Source organism: Zeugodacus cucurbitae, chromosome 5 (genome assembly GCF_028554725.1).
Source record: "Zeugodacus cucurbitae isolate PBARC_wt_2022May chromosome 5, idZeuCucr1.2, whole genome shotgun sequence".
Lineage (NCBI taxonomy): Eukaryota > Metazoa > Arthropoda > Insecta > Diptera > Tephritidae > Zeugodacus > Zeugodacus cucurbitae.
In genome coordinates, this window is record NC_071670.1 from 54,186,815 (window position 1) to 54,213,967 (window position 27,153).

The 27,153-nt window shown below is 37.2% G+C and overlaps 5 protein-coding genes, 2 long non-coding RNA genes and 1 pseudogene across 10 annotated transcripts in view; 5 read left to right on the forward strand and 3 right to left on the reverse strand.

The window, feature by feature from the left end:
* Cpm_1 (carboxypeptidase M) overlaps positions 1 to 27,153 on the forward strand; it is a 67,524-nt gene that overhangs the window by 17,953 nt on the left and 22,418 nt on the right. The gene's annotated exons all lie outside the window — the stretch shown is intronic.
* On the reverse strand, positions 1,706 to 3,950 carry LOC128922155 (trypsin-5-like; annotated as a pseudogene).
* On the forward strand, positions 4,527 to 5,475 carry LOC128922352 (serine protease SP24D-like). The gene is made up of 2 exons (XM_054232532.1): positions 4,527 to 4,814; positions 4,888 to 5,475. The coding sequence occupies exons 1-2, from the start codon at positions 4,579 to 4,581 to the stop codon at positions 5,411 to 5,413; spliced, it is 762 nt and encodes a 253-aa protein (XP_054088507.1). The 5' UTR covers positions 4,527 to 4,578; the 3' UTR covers positions 5,414 to 5,475.
* On the reverse strand, positions 6,761 to 10,616 carry LOC128922354 (uncharacterized). The gene is made up of 3 exons (XR_008471590.1): positions 10,477 to 10,616; positions 7,160 to 10,377; positions 6,761 to 7,101 (listed from the first exon to the last, which is right to left on the reverse strand). It is a non-coding gene; the product is annotated as an uncharacterized LOC128922354 (long non-coding RNA).
* On the forward strand, positions 10,496 to 11,417 carry LOC128922348 (serine protease SP24D-like). The gene is made up of 2 exons (XM_054232528.1): positions 10,496 to 10,784; positions 10,858 to 11,417. Exons 1-2 carry the CDS (start codon positions 10,549 to 10,551, stop codon positions 11,381 to 11,383), a joined length of 762 nt encoding a protein of 253 aa, XP_054088503.1. The 5' UTR covers positions 10,496 to 10,548; the 3' UTR covers positions 11,384 to 11,417.
* LOC128922353 (uncharacterized) lies at positions 15,770 to 20,268 on the reverse strand. Its single transcript, XR_008471589.1, has 2 exons — positions 17,085 to 20,268; positions 15,770 to 17,026 (listed from the first exon to the last, which is right to left on the reverse strand). It is a non-coding gene; the product is annotated as an uncharacterized LOC128922353 (long non-coding RNA).
* On the forward strand, positions 20,383 to 21,307 carry LOC128922351 (serine protease SP24D-like). The gene is made up of 2 exons (XM_054232531.1): positions 20,383 to 20,674; positions 20,748 to 21,307. Exons 1-2 carry the CDS (start codon positions 20,439 to 20,441, stop codon positions 21,271 to 21,273), a joined length of 762 nt encoding a protein of 253 aa, XP_054088506.1. The 5' UTR covers positions 20,383 to 20,438; the 3' UTR covers positions 21,274 to 21,307.
* Positions 24,231 to 25,156, forward strand: LOC128922350 (serine protease SP24D-like). The gene is made up of 2 exons (XM_054232530.1): positions 24,231 to 24,523; positions 24,597 to 25,156. The coding sequence occupies exons 1-2, from the start codon at positions 24,288 to 24,290 to the stop codon at positions 25,120 to 25,122; spliced, it is 762 nt and encodes a 253-aa protein (XP_054088505.1). The 5' UTR covers positions 24,231 to 24,287; the 3' UTR covers positions 25,123 to 25,156.

A 27,153-nucleotide genomic window follows, 5' to 3' on the forward strand; every position in this document is an offset into this window, starting at 1 on the left:
TCAGTACTTGAATAACACAGCCAAACAAAATTTTTTTTGTCATGACCTAGGGGTCTTATGCGACTCTCAGCGACCCTGAAAACCCTCAAGTAACGAGTTTCGAGCGATACATTTTTCAAAATTTTCCAAAATTTTCCAAAATAGCCATATTAGATCCGCCTTTTTGGAATTCTGATAAAGTCGACACCGTATTCGTAATTAGCAACCCAAAAGACCCTCGAATAACGTTTCAAGTCAAGTTTAAATAATGCTTTCCCCCATATTGGTTTTCTGGGGTTATGTGAAAACCTTGATCTGTTGGGGTCAAATGGAGCGGAGATTCGGATAAGGCACACACAGTAAAACAAAACTTTTTTTTGTGTGGCTGTGTAATTATTAATCATGCGGTATCGCTCCTCAGGCGCCGTTATATTGGATTTCTGGAAAACTAACTCTATTTATACATAGTTCAAGTCCCACTGGATCATGGACTAAATTTATTTTTTTCCACTATGTAGTACTAACCTCTAAATCGGCTTTTTCAAATTTCAGGGTAGAACCGAAACCATCATGTTATTGGAAGGAATTTTTTGTGGCCGAATCATATAAAGAAATGGGTCAGTCAATTTTCCATTAAGGTCATATATTATTATTTCCTTAGAATACATTTTAAGAAGATCTGAAGAGTTCACGATCTATGCTGATAAACTAGTAATGCTGGGAAAATATTTGCCAGATTGACAATATACTCGAAATTCTGTTTAAAGAGATCTAAAACCCAAAATATTGATAATTTCTTCTTGTTACCTAAGTTTTAAATGGATCTATACCCAACAGATTTTATTATATGTACATTCCCCATCATACCGTCCTTTACGTCGTACCAGTTATGCTCTCGGATCTGAATTATTTTCACTGTGCAAATTCAAACGGTTTTAAAATAAACAAACGAATACTTTTCAACACGAGTGTAGCCGTATTTTTGTCTCTCATATTTGATATTATCACTGTTTGTACATTAACTTTACTTTCATTTATATGGTATTATCGGATCCGACCTTTTATACTGGTTGCGCAACCCCAATTGCGCACGAAAGTTCATATATATTTAAGTAGTCAAAGCTAAACTTCCCTCGTATATACAAAATTCAAACAACAAGCGGTGACGATAAAGTTAATTGCTATAAAAATCCGCATATTCACAAAATAATAATAAACAATCGACTAACTCACGGGAGAGAAGATGTTACTAAAGCTTACATACATATACTTTTTTATATATTTACTGATTATATATATAAATAATCTGAGAAAATGATGTCGACATTCCAAGCTGCCGAGTTCGACTTTCTCCATCTCAATCGATAAAGCTCATGACTTCACACTTGCGCAATGCAGTTCTACCCTGCCGCTATATTGTAGCGGATATTGGCGATCCAAGAGAGTTATCGTACGAGTCATTGGATTGGATGCCACTACATTATCGTTCGTTATCGATTCCTACAAGATCCCCTAATATTCGGTGTTTCGTAGTTGACCTCATCCTTTAGTCAGCATATGCTCGTAAAAAGAGAACAAAGTCATATGGAATGATCTGTGATACCTTAAAAATTTTCAACCAGCTCTTTAAAAAAACTTTTTGAAGTTTTTCCCCTAAAAAAGTATTTGAAAAAATTATCGACGTTCTTTCTGAATATTATCTTATGCTAACTCACTCACTGATAACATTTATATTATTTTCTTATCAAATCTTTTTATTCGTTCATTTGTGTCAAGGTACACTATTTTTTAATTTTTAACATATACACTATATTTCACTAAGCATCATTCGACGCCGCAATTGTTTCGGCAATCCAGTTGCTGTAGTAAGACACTGCTTACATCGGGGAATTTAGTACCACCGGCACCCGATAATTGTAGACCCCAACCGGCGATTGCAACTTCGGTGCCCTCAACCAATGACTCATTGTCTTCGGCGGTGGCCAAAGCAATGGCGGCGATTTTAGCACTGAACGTTAATGGCTTCTGCAATCTGATGATAGCAACATCATTCAGGAAGTTGCCATAAGATGGATGGGTTTTGATCGATTCCACATTGACAATTTGACCGCCGGCATATTGATTTATGGTGCCCACACGCACCGAAACACAATGCTGTAGGGAGAAAGCAGAAAAACACAAGTTATCAAGGCAATTCACAAGAATGATAGAAGACAAGATTACGACAGGCGTTTACAGTTAGCTTTTTTTGGTTTTGAGTTCCTGTTGAGTGACAACTTTCACGACCCAAAACAAAGAGCTGAAGTCAAGGCTAGTGTTTAATTATTATTTAAAATTCTAAGTGAAAAATGTATTAACTTGAAAAAGAAGTCCGCAATGGCGGAATTAAACAACAATAGTACAAAAAAGTCGTCTATAAAGAATTTTTTTTTCACTTTTCCAACCAACAAAAAAGTTGGCAAAATGGCGAACTTTTTGTAACAAAACATATAATTTTAATTATAAATATGCATGATTATATTGGACCATTTTATAAATGAAGATTTTAAGAATTACGTTCATTGTGATATTTTATCTGCACATTATTCAATTTGGCTCACTATGTTTCACATTTCCGTTTTCCATTTGACAATTCTTCTGTTGCCTATTCCCATTCGTGGGTCGTGAACGCTTCAGCCTGTCGTAATCTTCTATCATTCATCATCTATCATTCTTGGGAAATTTAGAGGATCTAACTATCCTCTCTCTCTCTATCTTCCATTCATTGCACTCACGCTCTGCTGCCCAATTCAGAGACCACATGTCCACTGCAACTTGTGAATTGTCGACATATACCGAAACAACCCATGGGTATGCGCCGGCAGCGGCATCGTTACCCTCCAATATGCGTCCATTCGGCGCGGCGTTAGTGCTGCCGCAAACGTAGAAGACGGCCAAAATATAAGTTAAAGCGGTGATGCATGTAACTGCCATTGCGACGAAACTTCAACTGTCCAATGTTGAGTTCTGTACATCGTAAAGAACTCAATTAATTTATTAATTCAAGTAATAATTTCTTAGTACAACAACAATAAGTACAGTTTTATCAAATTCTTGTAGACGGTAGTAATTTTTCGGTGGCAAATAAATTCAAGTTCGACTGATTAGATGATTAGAATTTCAACATTACACTTTTCTAATCGGCTCCAACAACAACTATGCGAAATAAAGGTACTTGTCAAATGTCGCGTAACGAGTCATAAAAATTCATTATTGGCCTTATCGCTCTATCTAAAGTGTATAAAGTTAGTTCTACTTGATTAATGTTATCCGTATTTTCCTAATAATTGCAATAAGTCAGGGATTGTCAAACTCTTTTTATGTTTCTTTCGCAACTTGTTGTTTACTTTCTTAGATGTGCCGTTGAGGCTGACAATTGAGGGTCATTTTGCTCGTTACCAACTTCGTCGAGATACTTTCTTTACAAAGTCTCAGTTACTCAGCTATATCTAGCTGGTCTCTAAGAGGTTTCTGGATTATCTGAGACCTTTCTGATCCCTCTAAAGCCTCAGATGACAACGATGTAGTATTCAATGCCTTGAGGCGTTTCTATGTTTATTGAAGTTCCAGAAAATAGGTTCTTGCTTACACTTTCTGATCCTTTTGGAAACAGACTGCTCTGTATTATTTATTGAGCTCTTCATCACTTAATGGTAAATGTTCAATTTTTTAACTTCTACAATAGTCCATGTAACAACATAGTTTGCCGTTCACTGTTCTAAGCGACCTCTAACTAGCTGATAATGATAAGACGAAAATTATTGCCAGTAATTACACATTTACGTCGTCAGTCTAATCCTAAAAAAACATTTATAATTTTTGAATCTTTAAAGAACTTTGTTCGAAAATGAATGTTCTCAGGGAATTGCATTGTATCATAAAAAAAGGAAACCGATAAAGCTATCTGAAAAAGCATTGTAATCTAACCTTTTACAATGAAGCAAAAATAACATTCTTATCATTGGTTTACCAAAATTTTAGTGTGTGTAAAAACCTAAAATACGAACAATAAATTATTGAACGAAATTGTTTACACATTATATTTATTTTAAAACCTATTTTTAACCGGCCCTACAGGTTCTTCTTTTAAACATCTTACTTATAGGGACATAGTAACGATCTGTCTGTCTCAATATCCATCCCTAATTTCGACTTCGCTCATTATCACATCTGTGTAAGTTTTAGCATCTCCCTAGGTCTCAGTTCCAGTAGACACACTTGTTTTGCCTCTACCCCTATTTTCATCTTCTAGCGACGCAAAACAAACACTTCAGCCTCTATCCCTTTCTTTGCATCTCTCCTTTCTATAAATAAATATCTCTAACGATCACTATAAATTTGACTCTATCTGAGAAAAACAAGCCATAAATTTCACAACCATTATCTAATCCAACAACCAGGAGTCATAACCAATAGTTTCTGTAAGATCAAAACAAATAAATTAATTTAGTATATTACATGAATGGTTTGTTTTGACAAACCACTAACTATAAAATCTCTCCAGAACCCAAAATTATTACAGTCTTTATTTTACATCCGAAGTTTTAACAAGTTTTAAAAATGGTGCCGCGTCTTCTGCTCAGTATTGTGCTTCTGGCTTTGGCATTGATCAATAGCAGTAATGCAGCTCCCAATGGACGAATTGTCGGTGGTGTCGACGCCACTATTGGGCAATTCCCCCATCAAGTCTCACTACAAAGTAGAGGTGGTTCACACATCTGCGGTGGTTCGATCATTAGTGAACGGTATATTTTGACAGCAGCGCATTGTGTTGTTGTTGGAGAAAGCATTGAATCGTAAGTTTACTAAAACCCAATTTGGAAAACTGCACATAGAAGGCACTTAGTAAAACTTCCACTTTTTATACAGTTATCCACCCAGAGTTTTCCAAGTTCGTGTGGGAAGTATTCAACGTTCAATCGGTGGTCAAGTATTGAAATTGAAACAAATCATCGTTAACAAAGCTTATAGTGACAGCCTAAACGATGTGGCTCTCTTAGAATTGGAGCAACCATTGGTCTTTACCAAAGATATACAACCCATTCAATTGGCCGACGCAGAGGTGCCCTCGGGAGAGGATGTTATAATCTCTGGTTGGGGACGTCTATCCACGAACGGTCCAAGCCCAAATATCCTACAATGGAACACTTTAAAAGCTTTGACCGTGCAGGAGTGCGAGGAACTGATCGGAGTGGGCGAGGACAGTTTGATCTGTTTAGCTCATAAAGTTAATAATGGGGCTTGCAGGGGCGACTCTGGCGGTCCAGCCACATATAAGGGTAAATTGGTGGGTGTAGCTGGTTTTGTAGTGAATGGTTGTGGTAGTATTTATCCAGATGGTTATGCTAAGGTGGCATATCATCGCGAATGGATTCGTGCTAATTCTGGGATTTAAATGAAATAAAAATGTATATTTTGAAATAAAGTAATTCAGTCGATGTTGTTCGTCTCTACACAGCTAATTGTACAAGAAAACTTTTTCTGTTAGAAAAGCTTTCCCGAAAGTTGAATTTGCTTCCAAAAGAACGATTGTTTTGTCGGCTACTGCCAAAAAAACCAACCGGCCAAGTTGATATCAGTGGATATCATAAACTGCTAATGATAATAAAAAGTTTTTTGTCATGACCATCATGCAGTATCGCTCCTCAGGCGCCGTTATATTGGATTTCTGGAAAACTAATGATATGTATACATAGTTCAAGTCCCACTGGATCATAGACTATTTATTTTTTTCTAATATGTAGTACTAATCTCTAAATCGGCTATTTCAAATTTCAGGGTAGAACCGAAACCATCATGTTATTTGAAGGAATTTTTGGTGGCCGAATCATATAAAGAAATGGGTCAGTCAATTTTCCATTAAGGTCATATATTATTATTTCCTTAGAATACATTTTAAGAAGATCTGGAGAGTTCACGATCTATGCTGATAAACCAGGAACTAGTAATGCTGGGAAAAGATTTGCCAGATTGATCCGAAATGCTGCCGAATCGACTTCGTTTCTATCTCAACCTAGAAAGCTCAAGACTTTGCACTTGCGCAATGCAGTTCTAACCACCGCTTTATTGTTATGGATATTGGCTATTCAATAGAGTTATAGAAGCTCTGTTAAAAATATTTGCCCATCCATTTATTTTCATTGTATGTGGCTTGTTTATTTATATAATTCGTTTGGAAGCATGATTCGGTTACAGACTCAGTAGATTTATTCGCAGTATACAAATATTCGAGTTCGGATATAAAGGATATTCCAAAAGGGCGTTATATTTTCCCCGCCCTTTTGACATTTCCTTAAGTAAGAAAGATGGAAAGATATACGATCCAACAAAGAGATGAAATTATTAAACTTTACTACCGAAATTCGGAGTCAATGGCCACAACTTTAAGAGCGTCCTACGAAGTGATGAGGTGAATTTCTGGCTGGTGGTGCGGTTTATGGGCTGGCGAAGTCATTGGGCCGTACTTCTTCCGGGAAGATCAAAACCGGCACGTTACTTTGAATGGAAATCGCTACCGCTCAAAGATAACCGAATATTTTTGATCCGAAGTGGATGATATGAACTGGGACAATATGTGCGAATATCACAATCGATTTATTGAAAACCGAGTTTGGTGAACATGTTATCGCACGAAATGGTCCAGTCAATTGGCCGCCTCAGTCGTGCGATTTTATGCCGTTAGACATTTCATGTGGGCAGTGGCGAAGAAAGAAAAAAATTTGGGGGGCGGGGGGTTGGGTTGGGTTAGGTAAAAAAACAATGTTTCATTATTTTATTCACAAATTGAAGTCTAATCTTCTTTTATTTTGGGCCATAACATTTAAAATCTCTTCCTCCGTCACGTCTATATCTCTATGGATATTCAAGAGAGCCATTCCGTTCAGGCGTGCTTCTCCAGTTTTATTTCTTAAATATGTTTTAAGCCTGCGAAATGAGGAAAACGAGCGTTCACTTGAAGCGACAGATATAGGGATTGTTGCTCCAATCTTTAAAAAACGATGCACTGTTTTGAAAATTTTTGCATCGCCACAATTCAACGCGTCTAAAAAAGTTTTGCATCTCTTTGTTTGATTTAACCAGTTCCTGAAAATATATTCAAAATTTTAGTTAGAAAATATAATCTGAAGAAAAGATTTTTAACCTTTTCCACATTCTATATTCAGCAACGAAATCATCGGGATCTTCTACATCAGCGGACCATTGATTTTCTAAAACACGAACAGTCTACGGCATCTCAATAACGTCAAGATTTATGCATTTATTTGGCAAAATGTTTTCAATTTTGGAAAGCAGCTCTCGATGTTTTAAAAATCGTTCATTGATTTGGTCCAAAAAATGATCTAAAAACGGTATATAAATTGATCTGCGGTAATATTCTTCCGGTTCGCCTTCATAATTGTCGCGATTAGTTTGCCGTTTCGCCAAACGCGGAATTTTGATTTCTAAATCTAATTCTGCGGCTATTGTTTTAACTGATTCAAAAATTAGTTTAAACGATTGTTCAGAATCCTTACGCATTTCACTAATTTCAGCATACAAATTATTTGCATAAGCAACGTAGCTGCTCAAATCACAGTCTATTTGCTGCAAACATAGGCTTATGTGTTTTGATAATGCAAAAATTTGCTTTAGTATCGCCATAGCAATCACAAATTGAGGTGATTGGATTGCAGTCAACAAAGCATGTGGCTTTGATAAATCACTTCTTAAATTTTCAGTATCAAGCTCTTCCAGCGCTGTACAGATCAATGGGAATAAATCGTTAAATAAAGAAAGATATTCTAAATGCTCCACCCAACGTGTTTCGCAGAATTTAAGTAACCTCACTTGCTTTGAGTTTGGAAAGGATTCAAGAATAAGATTTTTGAGCAGTGTGCCTGCTTTAGTTGACATCCGAAAAAGATTTACGGTCTCTTTCATGGAACCAATACAATTTCTTATAGCAGGTATTTTGCAAGTCGTTGCGATGGCTAAATTTAAGCTGTGATTAGCACAGTGCACAAAACACACGTACGCACCAAGAATGATAGAAGACAAGATTACGACAGGCTGAAGCGTTCACGACCCACGAATGGGAATAGGCAACAGAAGAATTGTCAAATGGAAAACGGAAATGTGAAACATAGTGAACCAAATTGAATAATGTGCAGATAAAATATCACAATGAACGTAATTCTTAAAATCTTCATTTATAAAATGGTCCAATATAATCATGCATATTTATAATTAATATTATATGTTTTGTTACAAAAAGTTCGCCATTTCGCCAACTTTTTTGTTGGTTGGAAAAGTGAAAAAAATTCTTTATAGACGACTTTTTTGTACTATTGTTGTTTAATTCCGCCATTGCGGACTTCTTTTTCAAGTTAATACATTTTTCACTTAGAATTTTAAATAATAATTAAACACTAGCCTTGACTTCAGCTCTTTGTTTTGGGTCGTGAAAGTTGTCACTCAACAGGAACTCAAAACCCAAAAAAGCTAACTGTAAACGCCTGTCGTAATCTTGTCTTCTATCATTCTTGCGTACGCACATAATTCATTTGTTCTACTCTCATTCACGCTCTAATCATTAGTGACAAGTGTTGCCTCGAGCTAAAAAAATTAAGTATATGTTGCCAAGCAAAAAAAGTATCAAAAAGTATCAAAAGCACAACCGTTGTTTTAAAAATTTTCATTTCAAAAACAAATAATAAGTAAAGTTGTGTATCTAATTCAGACCAGGTTTTCCTGGTTGTTTTTATTAAAAATATAGACATTTTAGTTAAAACACTAAAGTATTTTTTTGCAAATAGCATAATTTTTTTTTAATTTAAATTTATTTGTTTTGTCAGTTTACTCATGGAACGAAAACTGAAAGTCATAATAAATGAATTTTTATTTTTCCTGTATTATGATTAACAATAAACTCTAAAAAAAAATAATAGAAACCTTATTGGTGACTTTTCAGTTCAGAACTAATTTTCAAAAGAAGACCATTTTCGACTCACAATTCCCCTTAAATCTAAAAAAATCCAGTTCAGCAGCCACAGAGTTATAAGACAAACTCATTACTTTGAAGAAAATTAAAAAAATGTCTATGTCCAGTTTATATTTTTCTGGGTTTTTTAATTGGCCTAGTTTAACATTTTCATAGTTTCAAAAAATTAAATTCTATCAGCAGAAAAGTATCAAAATAGGCCGTTTGTGAACAAAAAAGTATCAAATCACAAAATTTAGAAAAAAAGTATCAAAAAAGATACAATTGTATCAAAACGCTGTTAGTGACTAATGTATTCATTTATTTTACATATTCATATATCGTCGGCAGAAAGATTGCTTTGAAAGCAACGAATTACAATTTTTCAAATGACTATGTAGAATTAAATTCTATTATTTAAAAATTCAATTACTTTGGGTTGTTAACCCCCCCCCCCCCCTGCGTTCGCCCCTGCATGTGGGGATGCATTAAGTTTATAGTCTATGCCAACAAGCCCGCGATACGTTATACGGTATATTTTTAAAGACCAAGATAACAATATATGCATTATAGAGCTATTTTCTCTTTCGACTCACCCTGATAGGGACTTTATTCCGTGTCGTACAAAGCCACAGGATCGGATTTCACAACATTATCTTTTGATATCAATTTCTGCAAGAACTCCTCGGTGTTTTGTAGTTCAACCCCATACCATGGTCATCATATACTCGCAAAGAGAGAACTGAATATTTCAGAATGATCTATGATACCTTAAAAATTCCAAAGTACATTTATAATTTATGAATCTTTAAAGAACTTTGTTCGAAAATGAATGTTCTCAGGGAATTGCATTGTATCATAAAAAAAGGAAACCGATAAAGCTATCTGAAAAAGCATTGTAATCTAACCTTTTACAATGAAGCAAAAATAACATTCTTATCATTGGTTTACCAAAATTTTAGTGTGTGTAAAAACCTAAATTACGAACAATAAATTATTGAACGAAATTGTTTACACATTATATTTATTTTAAAATCTATTTTTAACCGGCCCTACAGGTTCTTCTTTTAAACATCTTACTTATAGGGACATAGTAACGATCTGTCTGTCTCAATATCCATCCCTAATTTCGACTTCGCTCATCATCACATCCGCGTAAGCTTTAGCTTCTCCTAAGGTCTCAGTTCCAGTAGACACACTTGTTTTGCCTTTACCTCTATTTTCATCTTCTAGCGACGCAAAACAAACACTTCAGCCTCTATCCCTTTCTTTGCATTTCTCCTTTCTATAAATAAATATCTCTAACGATCACTATAAATTTGACTCTATCTGAGAAAAACAAGCCATAAATTTCACAACCATTATCTAATCCAACAACCAGGAGTCATAACCAATAGTTTCTGTAAGATCAAAACAAATAAATTAATTTAGTATATTACATGAGTGGTTTGTTTTGACAAACTGATGGTTATGCTAAGGTGTTTTGACAAACCACTTACTATAAAATCTCTCCAGAACCCAAAATTATTATAGTCTTTATTTTACATCCGAAGTTTTAACAAGTTTAAAAAATGGTGCCACGTCTTCTGCTCAGTTTTGTGCTTCTGGCTTTGGCATTGATCAACAGCAGTAATGCAGCTCCCAATGGACGAATTGTCGGTGGTGTCGCCGCCACTACTGGGCAATTCCCCCATCAAGTCTCACTACAAAGTAGAGACGGTTCACACATCTGCGGTGGTTCGATCATTAGTGAACGGTATATTTTGACAGCAGCGCATTGTGTTGTTGTTGGAGAAAGCATTCAATCGTAAGTTTACTAAAACCCAATTTGGAAAACTGCACATAGAAGGCACTTAGTAAAACTTCCACTTTTTATACAGTTATCCACCCAGAGTTTTCCAAGTTCGTGTGGGAAGTATTCAACGTTCAATCGGTGGTCAAGTATTGAAATTGAAACAAATCATCGTTAACAAAGCTTATAGTGACAGCCTAAACGATGTGGCTCTCTTAGAATTGGAGCAACCATTGGTCTTTACCAAAGATATACAACCCATTCAATTGGCCGACGCAGAGGTGCCCTCGGGAGAGGATGTTATAATCTCTGGTTGGGGACGTCTATCCACGAACGGTCCAAGCCCAAATATCCTACAATGGAACACTTTAAAAGCTTTGACCGTGCAGGAGTGCGAGGAACTGATCGGAGTGGGCGAGGACAGTTTGATCTGTTTAGCTCATAAAGTTAATAATGGGGCTTGCAGGGGCGACTCTGGCGGTCCAGCCACATATAAGGGTAAATTAGTGGGTGTAGCCGGTTTTGTGGTGAATGGTTGTGGTAGTATTTATCCAGATGGTTATGCTAAGGTGGCATATCATCGCGAATGGATTCGTGCTAATTCTGGGATTTAAATGAAATAAAAATGTATATTTTGAAATAAAGTAATTCAGTCGATGTTGTTCGTCTCTACACAGCTAATTGTACAAGAAAACTTTTTCTGTTAGAAAAACTTTCCCGAAAGTTGAATTTGCTTCCAAAATAACGATGGTTTTGTCGGCTACTGCCAAAAAAACCAACCGGCCAAGATGATATCAGTGGATATCATAAACTGCTAATAATAATAAAAAGTTTTTTGTCATGACCTAAGGGTCATATGGTCAAATGGACCGGGGATTCGGATAAGGCACACATAGTAATACAAAACTTTTTTTGTGTGGCTGTGTGATTATTAATCATGCAGTATCGCTCCTCAGGCGCCGTTATATTGGATTTCTGGAAAACTAATTATATGTATACATAGTTCAAGTCCCACTGGATCATAGACTATTTATTTTTTTCTAATACGTAGTACTAATCTCTAAATCGGCTATTTCAAATTTCAGGGTAGAACCGAAACCATCATGTTAGAAATGTATGTATATAAAGAAATGTATGTATGTGATTGGCGTTGCAACCGTTTAGCCGGTTATAGCCGAATCGACGATAGTGCGCCACCTCTCTCTCTCCTTCGCAGTTCGGCGCCAGTTGGAGATCCCAAGTGTAACCAGGTCGCTCTCCACCTGGTCCCTCCAACGGAGTGGAGGCCTTCCCCTTCCTCGGCTTCCTCCGGCGGGTACTGCATCGAACACTTTCAGGGCTGGAGTGTTTTCGTCCATTCGGACAACATGACCTAGCCAGCGTAGCCGCTGTCTTTTTATTCGCTGAACTATGTCAATGTCGTCGTATAACTCGTACAGCTCATCGTTCCATCGTCTGCGGTATTCGCCGTTGCCAATGTTCTGAGGACCATAAATCTTACGCAAAATTTTCCTCTCGAAAACTCCTAGTGTCGTCTCATCTGATGTTGACATCGTCCAAGCTTCTGCACCGTAAAGCAGGACGGGAATGATAAGCGACTTGTAGAGCTTGATTTTGGTTCGTCGAGAGAGGACTTTACTGTTCAATTGCCTACTCAGTCCAAAGTAGCACCTGTTGGCAAGAGTTATTCTGCGCTGGATTTCGAGGCTGACATTGTTCGTGTTGTTGATGCTGGTTCCCAGGTATACGAAATTATCTACGACCTCGAAGTTATGACTGTCAACAGTGACGTGGGAGCCAAGACGCGAATGCGCCGACTGTTAGTTTGATGACAGGAGATATTTCGTCTTGTCCTCATTCACCTCCAGACCCATTCGCTTCGCTTCCTTATCCATGCGGGAAAAAGCAGAACAAACGGCGCGGTTGTTGCTTCCGATGATATCAATATCATCGGCGTACGCCAGGAGCTGTACACTCTTGTAGAAGATTGTACCTTCTCGGTTTAGCTCTGCAGCTCTTATAATTTTTTCCAGCATCAGGTTAAAGACGATAGTGAGTCACCTTGTCTGAAACCTCGTTTGGTATCGAACGGCTCGGAGAGGTCCTTCCCAATCATGACGGAGCTTTTGGTGTTGCTCAACGTCAATTTACACAGCCGTATTAGTTTTGCGGGGATACCAAATTCAGACATCGCGGCGTAAAGGCAACTCCTTTTCGTGCTGTCGAAAGCAGCTTTAAAATCGACAAAAAGGTGGTGTGTGTCGATCCTCTTTTCTCGGGTCTTTTCCAAGATTTTGCGCATGGTGAATATCTGGTCAGTTGTCGATTTTCCAGGTCTAAAGCCACACTGATAAGGTCCAATCAGTTCGTTGACGGTGGGCTTTAGTCTTTCACACAGTACGCTCGATAGAACCTTGTATGCGATATTTAGGAGGCTGATCCCACGGTATTTGGCGCAGATTGTGGGATCTCCCTTTTTATGGATTGGGCAGAGCACACTGAGATTCCAATCGTCAGGCATGCTTTCTTTCGACCATATTCTGCAAAGAAGCTGATGCATGCACCTTATCAGTTCTTCGCCGCCGTATTTGAATAGTTCTGCCGGCAATCTATCGGCTATTCGAATTTCTTCATGGTCGGGTAATGGAACATCTGTTCCATCGTCATCGATTGGGGGATCGGATTCGCCATCTCCTGGTGTTGTACTCTCACTGCCATTCAGCAGGTCGGAGAAGTGTTCCCTCCATAATCCCAGTATGCCCTGGACATCGGTTACCAAATTACCACCTTGGTCTCTACATAAGGATGCTCCGGTCTTGAAACCTTCGTTAAGTCGCTTCATTTTTTCATAAAATTTTCGAGCATTCCCTCTGTCTGCCAGCTTCTCAAGCTCTTCGTACTCACGCATTTCGGCCTCTTTCTTTTTTTGTCTGCAGATGCGTCTCGCTTCCCTCTTCAGCTCTCGGTATCTATCCCATCCCGCACGTGTTGTGGTCGTTTGCAACGTTGCGAGGTAGGCAGTCTGTTTTCTCTCCGCTGCGAGACGGCACTCCTCATCGTACCAGCTTGTTTTTTGTCGTTGCCGAAAACCAATTGTTTCGGCTGCAGCGGAACGCAGTGAGTTTGAGATGCCGTTCCACAGTTCCCTTATACCGAGATGCTGATGAGTGCTCTCATAGAGCAGGAGTGCAAGTCGAGTAGAGTATTTCGTGGCTGTCTGTTGCGATTGCAGCTTTTCGACGTTGAACCTTCCTTGTATTTGTTGACGGGCATTCTTTGCTGCACAGAGGCGGGTGCGTATCTTCGCTGCGACCAGATAATGGTCCGAGTCTATATTTGGTCCTCGGAGCGTACGCACGTCTAAAACACAGGAGACATGTCTTCCGTCTATCACAACGTGATCGATTTGGTTCCGCGTGTTTCGATCAGGAGATAGCCAGGTAGCTTGATGTATTTTGTTATGCTGGAATCTGGTACTACAGACGACCATATTTCGGGCCCCAGCGAAGTCGATCAACCTCAGGCCGTTTGGCGATGTTTCGTCATGGAGGCTGAATTTTCCGACAGTTGTGCCAAAGACAACTTCTTTACCCACCCTAGCGATAAAATCGCCAAGCACGACTTTTACATCGTGGCGGGGGCAGCGCTCATAGGTGCGTTCTAGGCGCTCATAGAAAGCATCTTTGGTCACATCGTCCTTCTCTTCCGTTGGGGCGTGGGCGCAAATCAGCGATATGTTGAAGAACCTCGGTTTGATGCGGTTTCTGGCAAGACGTTCATCCACCGGGGTGAATGCCAGGACTCTGCGACGGAGTCTCTCTCCCACCACAAATCCAACACCAAATTTGCGCTCCTTTATATGGCCGCTGTAGTAGATGTCACAAGGACCCACCTTCTTCCGTCCTTGTCCCGTCCATCGCACTTCTTGGATGGCGGTGATGTCAGCCTTGAGTCGTATGAGGACATCAACCAGCTGGGCAGAGGCACCTTCCCAATTAAGGGTCCGGACATTCCAGGTGCATGCCCTTATATCATTATCCTTAAAACGTTTGCAGGAGTCGTCATCAAAAGGGGAGTGTCTCATCCGAGGCCTTCGTAGATTTTTCATTGGGGAGATTTTTTTATGTGGTGGGTCCCAAGCCCTACGCACAACCGCATAAGCGGGCTTCGCCTTCTCACTTTGCTCGCCTTCAAACGGATGTCTGTTGGCTACCTTGGTCTAAAACCGGAAGTCGTGAGCTGCTTAAACCATGTGGAGAAGAATCGTTTCTGGCCACTCCCAAGTGAATGACAATCAAAAACTTTCCTCACTTGCGTGAACTTCTACACATGATCCCATCCTCCAAAATGAAATGGGTCAGTCAATTTTCCATTAAGATCATATATTATTATTTCCTTAGAATACATTTTAAGAAGATCTGAAGAGTTCACGATCTATGCTGATAAACCACTAACTAGTAATGCTGGGAAATGATTTGCCAGATTGACAATATACTCGAAATTCTGTTTAAAGAGATCTAAAAACCCAAAATATTGATAATTTCTTCAGGTTACCTAAGTTTTAATTGGATCTATACCCAACAGATTTTATTATATGTACATTCCCCATCATACCGTCCTTTACGTCGTACCAGTTATGCTCTCGGATCTGAATTATTTTCACTGTGCAAATTCAAACGGCTTTAAAATAAACAAACGAATACTTTTCAACACGAGTGTAGCCGTATTTTTGTCTCTCATATTTGATATTATCTGTACATTAACTTTACTTTCATTTATATGGTATTATCGGATCCGACCTTTTATACTGGTTGCGCAACCCCAATTGCGCACGAAAGTTCATATATATTTAAGCTGTCAAAGCTAAACTTCCCTCGTATATACAAAATTCAAACAACAAGCGGTGACGATAAAGTTAATTGCTATTAAAATCCGCATATTCACAAAATAATAATAAACAATCGACTGACTCACGGGAGAGAAGATGTTACTATAGATTACACATATAAACAATACATACTTATAATTTTATATATATTTTCTGATTATATATAAATAATCTGAGAAAGTAATGTCGACATTCCAAGTTTTATTTTTTCATTACGCAAAATGCTTTAAGAAATGCTGCCGAATCGACTTCGTCTCTATCTCAACCTAGAAAGCTCAAGACTTTGCACTTGCGCAATGCAGTTCTAACCACCGCTTTATTGTTATGGATATTGGCTATTCAATAGAGTTATAGAAGCTCTGTTAAAAATATTTGCCCATCCATTTATTTTCATTGTATGTGGCTTGTTTATTTATATAATTCGTTTGGAAGCATGATTCGGTTACAGACTCAGTAGATTTATTCGCAGTATACAAATATTCGAGTTCGGATATAAAGGATATTCCAAAAGGGCGTTATATTTTCCCCGCCCTTTTGACATTTCCTTAAGTAAGAAAGATGGAAAGATATACGATCCAACAAAGAGATGAAATTATTAAACTTTACTACCGAAATTCGGAGTCAATGGCCTCAACTTTAAGAGCGTCCTACGAAGTGATGAGGTTAATTTCTGGCTGGTGGTGCGGTTTATGGGCTGGCGAAGTCATTGGGCCGTACTTCTTCCGGGAAGATCAAAACCGGCACGTTACTTTGAATGGAAATCGCTACCGCTCAAAGATAACCGAATATTTTTGGTCCGAAGTGGATGATATGGACTGGGACAATATGTGGTTCCAACAGGACGTCGCCACAAGCCACACAGCGAATATCACAATCGATTTATTGAAAACCGAGTTTGGTGAACATGTTATCGTACGAAATGGCCCAGTCAATTGGCCGCCTCAGTCGTGCGATTTTATGCCGTTAGACATTTCATGTGGGCAGTGGCGAACGCAGGAAAAAAATTTGGGGGGCGGGGGGTTGGGTTGGGTTAGGTAAAAAAACAATGTTTCATTATTTTATTCACAAATTGAAGTCTAATCTTCTTTTATTTTGGGCCATAACATTTAAAATCTCTTCCTCCGTCACGTCTATATCTCTATGGATATTCAAGAGAGCCATTCCGTTCAGGCGTGCTTCTCCAGTTTTATTTCTTAAATATGTTTTAAGCCTGCGAAATGAGGAAAACGAGCGTTCACTTGAAGCGACAGATATAGGGATTGTTGCTCCAATCTTTAAAAAACGATGCACTGTTTTGAAAATTTTTGCATCGCCACAATTCAACGCGTCTAAAAAAGTTTTGCATCTCTTTGTTTGATTTAACCAGTTCCTGAAAATATATTCAAAATTTTAGTTAGAAAATATAATCTGAAGAAAAGATTTTTAACCTTTTCCACATTCTATATTCAGCAACGAAATCATCGGGATCTTCTACATCAGCGGACCATTGATTTTCTAAAACACGAACAGTCTACGGCATCTCAATAACGTCAAGATTTATGCATTTATTTGGCAAAATGTTTTCAATTTTGGAAAGCAGCTCTCGATGTTTTAAAAATCGTTCATTGATTTGGTCCAAAAAATGATCTAAAAACGGTATATAAATTGATCTGCGGTAATATTCTTCCGGTTCGCCTTCATAATTGTCGCGATTAGTTTGCCGTTTCGCCAAACGCGGAATTTTGATTTCTAAATCTAATTCTGCGGCTATTGTTTTAACTGATTCAAAAATTAGTTTAAACGATTGTTCAGAATCCTTACGCATTTCACTAATTTCAGCATACAAATTATTTGCATAAGCAACGTAGCTGCTCAAATCACAGTCTATTTGCTGCAAACATAGGCTTATGTGTTTTGATAATGCAAAAATTTGCTTTAGTATCGCCATAGCAATCACAAATTGAGGTGATTGGATTGCAGTCAACAAAGCATGTGGCTTTGATAAATCACTTCTTAAATTTTCAGTATCAAGCTCTTCCAGCGCTGTACAGATCAATGGGAATAAATCGTTAAATAAAGAAAGATATTCTAAATGCTCCACCCAACGTGTTTCGCAGAATTTAAGTAACCTCACTTGCTTTGAGTTTGGAAAGGATTCAAGAATAAGATTTTTGAGCAGTGTGCCTGCTTTAGTTGACATCCGAAAAAGATTTACGGTCTCTTTCATGGAACCAATACAATTTCTTATAGCAGGTATTTTGCAAGTCGTTGCGATGGCTAAATTTAAGCTGTGATTAGCACAGTGCACAAAACACACGTACGCACCAAGAATGATAGAAGACAAGATTACGACAGGCTGAAGCGTTCACGACCCACGAATGGGAATAGGCAACAGAAGAATTGTCAAATGGAAAACGGAAATGTGAAACATAGTGAACCAAATTGAATAATGTGCAGATAAAATATCACAATGAACGTAATTCTTAAAATCTTCATTTATAAAATGGTCCAATATAATCATGCATATTTATAATTAATATTATATGTTTTGTTACAAAAAGTTCGCCATTTCGCCAACTTTTTTGTTGGTTGGAAAAGTGAAAAAAATTCTTTATAGACGACTTTTTTGTACTATTGTTGTTTAATTCCGCCATTGCGGACTTCTTTTTCAAGTTAATACATTTTTCACTTAGAATTTTAAATAATAATTAAACACTAGCCTTGACTTCAGCTCTTTGTTTTGGGTCGTGAAAGTTGTCACTCAACAGGAACTCAAAACCCAAAAAAGCTAACTGTAAACGCCTGTCGTAATCTTGTCTTCTATCATTCTTGCGTACGCACATAATTCATTTGTTCTACTCTCATTCACGCTCTAATCATTAGTGACAAGTGTTGCCTCGAGCTAAAAAAATTAAGTATATGTTGCCAAGCAAAAAAAGTATCAAAAAGTATCAAAAGCACAACCGTTGTTTTAAAAATTTTCATTTCAAAAACAAATAATAAGTAAAGTTGTGTATCTAATTCAGACCAGGTTTTCCTGGTTGTTTTTATTAAAAATATAGACATTTTAGTTAAAACACTAAAGTATTTTTTTGCAAATAGCATAATTTTTTTTTAATTTAAATTTATTTGTTTTGTCAGTTTACTCATGGAACGAAAACTGAAAGTCATAATAAATGAATTTTTATTTTTCCTGTATTATGATTAACAATAAACTCTAAAAAAAAATAATAGAAACCTTATTGGTGACTTTTCAGTTCAGAACTAATTTTCAAAAGAAGACCATTTTCGACTCACAATTCCCCTTAAATCTAAAAAAATCCAGTTCAGCAGCCACAGAGTTATAAGACAAACTCATTACTTTGAAGCAAATTAAAAAAATGTCTATGTCCAGTTTATATTTTTCTGGGTTTTTTAATTGGCCTAGTTTAACATTTTCATAGTTTCAAAAAATTAAATTCTATCAGCAGAAAAGTATCAAAATAGGCCGTTTGTGAACAAAAAAGTATCAAATCACAAAATTTAGAAAAAAAGTATCAAAAAAGATACAATTGTATCAAAACTAATGTGACTAATGTATTCATTTATTTTACATATTCATATATCGTCGGCAGAAAGATTGCTTTGAAAGCAACGAATTACAATTTTTCAAATGACTATGTAGAATTAAATTCTATTATTTAAAAATTCAATTACTTTGGGTTGTTAACCCCCCCCCCCCTGCGTTCGCCCCTGCATGTGGGGATGCATTAAGTTTATAGTCTATGCCAACAAGCCCGCGATACGTTATACGGTATATTTTTAAAGACCAAGATAACAATATATGCATTATAGAGCTATTTTCTCTTTCGACTCACCCTGATAGGGACTTTATTCCGTGTCGTACAAAGCCACAGGATCGGATTTCACAACATTATCTTTTGATATCGATTTCTGCAAGAACTCCTCGGTGTTTTGTAGTTCAACCTCATACCATGGTCATCATATACTCGCAAAGAGAGAACTGAATATTTCAGAATGATCTATGATACCTTAAAAATTCCCAGGTACATTTATAATTTATGAATCTTTAAAGAACTTTGTTCGAAAATGAATGTTCTCAGGGAATTGCATTGTATCATAAAAAAAGGAAACCGATAAAGCTATCTGAAAAAGCATTGTAATCTAACCTTTTACAATGAAGCAAAAATAACATTCTTATCATTGGTTTACCAAAATTTTAGTGTGTGTAAAAACCTAAATTACGAACAATAAATTATTGAACGAAATTGTTTACACATTATATTTATTTTAAAATCTATTTTTAACCGGCCCTACAGGTTCTTCTTTTAAACATCTTACTTATAGGGATATAGTAACGATCTGTCTGTCTCAATATCCATCCCTAATTTCGACTTCGCTCATCATCACATCCGCGTAAGCTTTAGCTTCTCCTAAGGTCTCAGTTCCAGTAGACACACTTGTTTTGCCTTTACCTCTATTTTCATCTTCTAGCGACGCAAAACAAACACTTCAGCCTCTATCCCTTTCTTTGCATCTCTCCTTTCTATAAATAAATATCTCTAACGATCACTATAAATTTGACTATATCTGAGAAAAACAAACCATAAATTTCACAACCATTATCTAATCCAACAACCAGGAGCCATAACCAATAGTTTCTGTAAGATCAAAACAAATAAATTAATTTAGTATATTACATGAGTGGTTTGTTTTGACAAACCACTAACTATAAAATCTCTCCAGAACCCAAAATTATTACAGTCTTTATTTTACATCCGAAGTTTTAACAAGTTTTAAAAATGGTGCCACGTCTTTTGCTCAGTTTTGTGCTTCTGGCTTTGGCATTGATCAACAGCAGTAATGCAGCTCCCAATGGACGAATTGTCGGTGGTGTCGCCGCCACTACTGGGCAATTCCCCCATCAAGTCTCACTACAAAGTAGAGATGGTTCACACATCTGCGGTGGTTCGATCATTAGTGAACGGTATATTTTGACAGCAGCGCATTGTGTTGTTGTTGGAGAAAGCATTCAATCGTAAGTTTACTAAAACCCAATTTGGAAAACTGCACATAGAAGGCACTTAGTAAAACTTCCACTTTTTATACAGTTATCCACCCAGAGTTTTCCAAGTACGTGTGGGAAGTATTCAACGTTCAATCGGTGGTCAAGTATTGAAATTGAAGCAAATCATCGTTAACAAAGCTTATAGTGACAGCCTAAACGATGTGGCTCTCTTAGAATTGGAGCAACCATTGGTCTTTACCAAAGATATACAACCCATTCAATTGGCCGACGCAGAGGTGCCCTCGGGAGAGGATGTTATAATCTCTGGTTGGGGAAGTCTATACACGAAAGGTCCAAGCCCAAATATCCTACAATGGAACACTTTAAAAGCTTTAACCGTGCAGGAATGCGAGGAATTGATCGGAGAAGGCGACGACGGTTTGATCTGTTTAGCTCATAAAGCTAATAATGGTGCTTGCACTGGCGACTCTGGCGGTCCAGCCACATATAAGGGTAAATTAGTGGGTGTAGCCGGTTTTGTGGTGAATGGTTGTGGTAGTATTTATCCAGATGGTTATGCTAAGGTGGCATATCATCGCGAATGGATTCGTGCTAATTCTGGGATTTAAATGAAATAAAAATGTATATTTTGAAATAAAGTAATTCAGTCGATGTTGTTCGTCTCTACACAGCTAATTGTACAAGAAAACTTTTTCTGTTAGAAAAACTTTCCCGAAAGTTGAATTTGCTTCCAAAAGAACGATGGTTTTGTCGGCTACTGCCAAAAAACCAACCGGCCAAGTTGATATCAGTGGATACCATAAACTGCTAATAATAATAAAAAGTTTTTTGTCATGACCATCATGCAGTATCGCTCCTCAGGCGCCGTTATATTGGATTTCTGGAAAACTAATGATATGTATACATAGTTCAAGTCCCACTGGATCATAGACTATTTATTTTTTTCTAATATGTAGTACTAATCTCTAAATCGGCTATTTCAAATTTCAGGGTAGAACCGAAACCATCATGTTATTTGAAGGAATTTTTGGTGGCCGAATCATATAAAGAAATGGGTCAGTCAATTTTCCATTAGGGTCATATATTATTATTTCCTTAGAATACATTTTAAGAAGATCTGAAGAGTTCACGATCTATGCTGATAAACCAAGAACTAGTAATGCTGGGAAAAGATTTGCCAGATTGACAATATACTCGAAATTCTGTTTAAAGAGATCTAAAAACCCAAAATATTGATAATTTCTTCAGGTTACCTAAGTTTTAATTGGATCTATACCCAACAGATTTTATTATATGTACATTCCCCATCATACCGTCCTTTACGTCGTACCAGTTATGCTCTCGGATCTGAATTATTTTCACTGTGCAAATTCAAACGGCTTTAAAATAAACAAACGAATACTTTTCAACACGAGTGTAGCCGTATTTTTGTCTCTCATATTTGATATTATCTGTACATTAACTTTACTTTCATTTATATGGTATTATCGGATCCGACCTTTTATACTGGTTGCGCAACCCCAATTGCGCACGAAAGTTCATATATATTTAAGCTGTCAAAGCTAAACTTCCCTCGTATATACAAAATTCAAACAACAAGCGGTGACGATAAAGTTAATTGCTATTAAAATCCGCATATTCACAAAATAATAATAAACAATCGACTGACTCACGGGAGAGAAGATGTTACTATAGATTACACATATAAACAATACATACTTATAATTTTATATATATTTTCTGATTATATATAAATAATCTGAGAAAGTAATGTCGACATTCCAAGTTTTATTTTTTCATTACGCAAAATGCTTTAAGAAATGCTGCCGCATCGACTTCGTCTCTATCTCAACCTAGAAAGCTCAAGACTTTGCACTTGCGCAATGCAGTTCTAACCACCGCTTTATTGTTGTGGATATTGGCTATTCAATAGAGTTATAGAAGCTCTGTTAAAAATATTTGCCCATCCATTTATTTTCATTGTATGTGGCTTGTTTATTTATATAATTCGTTTGGAAGTATGATTCGGTTACAGACTCAGTAGATTTATTCGCAGTATACAAATATTCCAGTTCGGATATAAAGGGTATTCCAAAAGGGCGTTATATTTTCCCCGCCCTTTTGACATTTCCTTAAGTAAGAAAGATGGAAAGATATACGATCCAACAAAGAGGTGAAATTATTAAACTTTACTACCGAAATTCGGAGTCAATGGCCACAACTTTAAGAGCGTCCTACGAAGTGATGAGGTTAATTTCTGGCTGGTGGTGCGGTTTATGGGCTGGCGAAGTCATTGGGCCGTACTTCTTCCGGGAAGATCAAAACCGGCACGTTACTTTGAATGGGAATCGCTAACGCTCAAAGATAACCGAATATTTTTGGTCCGAAGTGGATGATATGGACTGGGACAATATGTAGTTCCAACAGGACGTCGCCACAAGCCACACAGCGAATATCACAATCGATTTATTGAAAACCAAGTTTGGTGAACATGTTATCGCACGAAATGGCCCAGTCAATTGGCCGCCTCAGTTGTACGATTTTATGCCGTTAGACATTTCATGTGGGGGTACATTAAGTTTATAGTCTATGCCAACAAGCCCGCGATACCTTATACGGTATATTTTTAAATACCAAGATAACAATATATGCATTATAGAGCTATTTGCTCTTTCGACTCACCCTGATAGGGACTTTAGTCCGTGTCGTACAAAGCCACAGGATCGGATTTCACAACATTATCTTTTGATATCGATTTCTGTAAGAACTCCTCGGTGTTTTGTAGTTCAACCTCATACCATAGTCATCATATACTCGCAAAGAACTGAATATTTCAGAATGATCTATGATACCTTAAAAATTCCAAAGTACATTTATAATTTATGAATCTTTAAAGAACTTTGTTCGAAAATGAATGTTCTCAGGGAATTGCATTGTATCATAAAAAAAGGAAACCGATAAAGCTATCTGAAAAAGCATTGTAATCTAACCTTTTACAATGAAGCAAAAATAACTTCTTATCATTGGTTTACCAAAATTTTAGTGTGTGTAAAAACCTAAAATACGAACAATAAATTATTGAACGAAATTGTTTACACATTATATTTATTTTAAAATCTATTTTTAACCGGCTCTACAGGTTCTTCTTTTAAACATCTTACTTATAGGGACATAGTAACGATCTGTCTGTCTCAATATCCATCCTTAATTTCGACTTCGCTCATCATCACATCCGCGTAAGTTTTAGCTTCTCCTAGGGTCTCAGTTCCAGTAGACACACTTGTTTTGCCTTTACCTCTATTTTCATCTTCTAGCGACGCAAAACAAATACTTCAGCCTCTATCCCTTTCTTTGCATCTCTCCTTTCTATAAATAAATATCTCTAACGATCACTATAAATTTGACTATATCTGAGAAAAACAAACCATAAATTTCACAACCATTATCTAATCCAACAACCAGGAGTCATAACCAATAGTTTCTGTAAGATCAAAACAAATAAATTAATTTAGTATATTACATGAGTGGTTTGTTTTGACAAACCACTAACTATAAAATCTCTCCAGAACCCAAAATTATTACAGTCTTTATTTTACATCCGAAGTTTTAACAAGTTTTAAAAATGGTGCCACGTCTTTTGCTCAGTTTTGTGCTTCTGGCTTTGGCATTGATCAACAGCAGTAATGCAGCTCCCAATGGACGAATTGTCGGTGGTGTCGCCGCCACTACTGGGCAATTCCCCCATCAAGTCTCACTACAAAGTAGAGATGGTTCACACATCTGCGGTGGTTCGATCATTAGTGAACGGTATATTTTGACAGCAGCGCATTGTGTTGTTGTTGGAGAAAGCATTCAATCGTAAGTTTACTAAAACCCAATTTGGAAAACTTCACATAGAAGGCACTTAGTAAAACTTCCACTTTTTATACAGTTATCCACCCAGAGTTTTCCAAGTTCGTGTGGGAAGTATTCAACGTTCAATCGGTGGTCAAGTATTGAAATTGAAACAAATCATTGTTAACAAAGCTTATAGTGACAGCCTAAACGATGTGGCTCTCTTAGAATTGGAGCAACCATTGGTCTTTACCAAAGATATACAACCCATTCAATTGGCCGACGCAGAGGTGCCCTCGGGAGAGGATGTTATAATCTCTGGTTGGGGACGTCTATCCACGAACGGTCCAAGCCCAAATATCCTACAATGGAACACTTTAAAAGCTTTGACCGTGCAGGAGTGCGAGGAACTGATCGGAGTGGGCGAGGACAGTTTGATCTGTTTAGCTCATAAAGTTAATAATGGGGCTTGCAGGGGCGACTCTGGCGGTCCAGCCACATATAAGGGTAAATTAGTGGGTGTAGCCGGTTTTGTGGTGAATGGTTGTGGTAGTATTTATCCAGATGGTTATGCTAAGGTGGCATATCATCGCGAATGGATTCGTGCTAATTCTGGGATTTAAATGAAATAAAAATGTATATTTTGAAATAAAGTAATTCAGTCGATGTTGTTCGTCTCCACACAGCTAATTGTACAAGAAAACTTTTTCTGTTAGAAAAACTTTCCCGAAAGTTGAATTTGCTTCCAAAAGAACGATTTTTTTGTCGGCTACTGCCAAAAAAACCAACCGGCCAAGTTGATATCAGTGGATATCACAAACTGCTAATATTAATAAAAAGTTTTTCGTCATAACCTAAGGGTCTTATGGTCAAATGGACCGGGGATTCGGATAAGGCACACATAGTAAGACAAAACTTTTTTTGTGTGGCTGTGTAATTATTAATCATGCAGTATCGCTCCTCAGGCGCCGTTATATTGGATTTCTGGAAAACTAATTATATGTATACGTAGTTCAAGTCCCACTGGATTATAGACTATTTATTTTTTTCTAATATGTAGTACTAATCTCTAAATCGGCTATTTCAAATTTCAGGGTAGAACCGAAACCATCATGTTATTGGAAGGAATTTTTTGTGGCCGAATCATATAAAGAAATGGGTCAGTCAATTTTCCATTAAGGTCATATATTATTATTTCCTTAGAATACATTTTAAGAAGATCTGAAGAGTTCACGATCTATGCTGATAAACCAGGAACTAGTAATGCTGGGAAAAGATTTGCCAGATTGACAATATACTCGAAATTCTGTTTAAAGAGATCTAAAAACCCAAAATATTGATAATTTCTTCAGGTTACCTAAGTTTTAATTGGATCTATACCCAACAGATTTTATTATATGTACATTCCCCATCATACCGTCCTTTACGTCGTACCAGTTATGCTCTCGGATCTGAATTATTTTCACTGTGCAAATTCAAACGGCTTTAAAATAAACAAACGAATACTTTTCAACACGAGTGTGGCCGTATTTTTGTCTCTCATATTTGATATTATCTGTACATTAACTTTACTTTCATTTATATGGTATTATCGGATCCGACCTTTTATACTGGTTGCGCAACCCCAATTGCGCACGAAAGTTCATATATATTTAAGCTGTCAAAGCTAAACTTCCCTCGTATATACAAAATTCAAACAACAAGCGGTGACGATAAAGTTAATTGCTATTAAAATCCGCATATTCACAAAATAATAATAAACAATCGACTGACTCACGGGAGAGAAGATGTTACTATAGATTACACATATAAACAATACATACTTATAATTTTATATATATTTTCTGATTATATATAAATAATCTGAGAAAGTAATGTCGACATTCCAAGTTTTATTTTTTCATTACGCAAAATGCTTTAAGAAATGCTGCCGCATCGACTTCGTCTCTATCTCAACCTAGAAAGCTCAAGACTTTGCACTTGCGCAATGCAGTTCTAACCACCGCTTTATTGTTGTGGATATTGGCTATTCAATAGAGTTATAGAAGCTCTGTTAAAAATATTTGCCCATCCATTTATTTTCATTGTATGTGGCTTGTTTATTTATATAATTCGTTTGGAAGTATGATTCGGTTACAGACTCAGTAGATTTATTCGCAGTATACAAATATTCCAGTTCGGATATAAAGGGTATTCCAAAAGGGCGTTATATTTTCCCCGCCCTTTTGACATTTCCTTAAGTAAGAAAGATGGAAAGATATACGTTCCAACAAAGAGGTGAAATTATTAAACTTTACTACCGAAATTCGGAGTCAATGGCCACAACTTTAAGAGCGTCCTACGAAGTGATGAGGTTAATTTCTGGCTGGTGGTGCGGTTTATGGGCTGGCGAAGTCATTGGGCCGTACTTCTTCCGGGAAGATCAAAACCGGCACGTTACTTTGAATGGGAATCGCTAACGCTCAAAGATAACCGAATATTTTTGGTCCGAAGTGGATGATATGGACTGGGACAATATGTAGTTCCAACAGGACGTCGCCACAAGCCACACAGCGAATATCACAATCGATTTATTGAAAACCAAGTTTGGTGAACATGTTATCGCACGAAATGGCCCAGTCAATTGGCCGCCTCAGTTGTACGATTTTATGCCG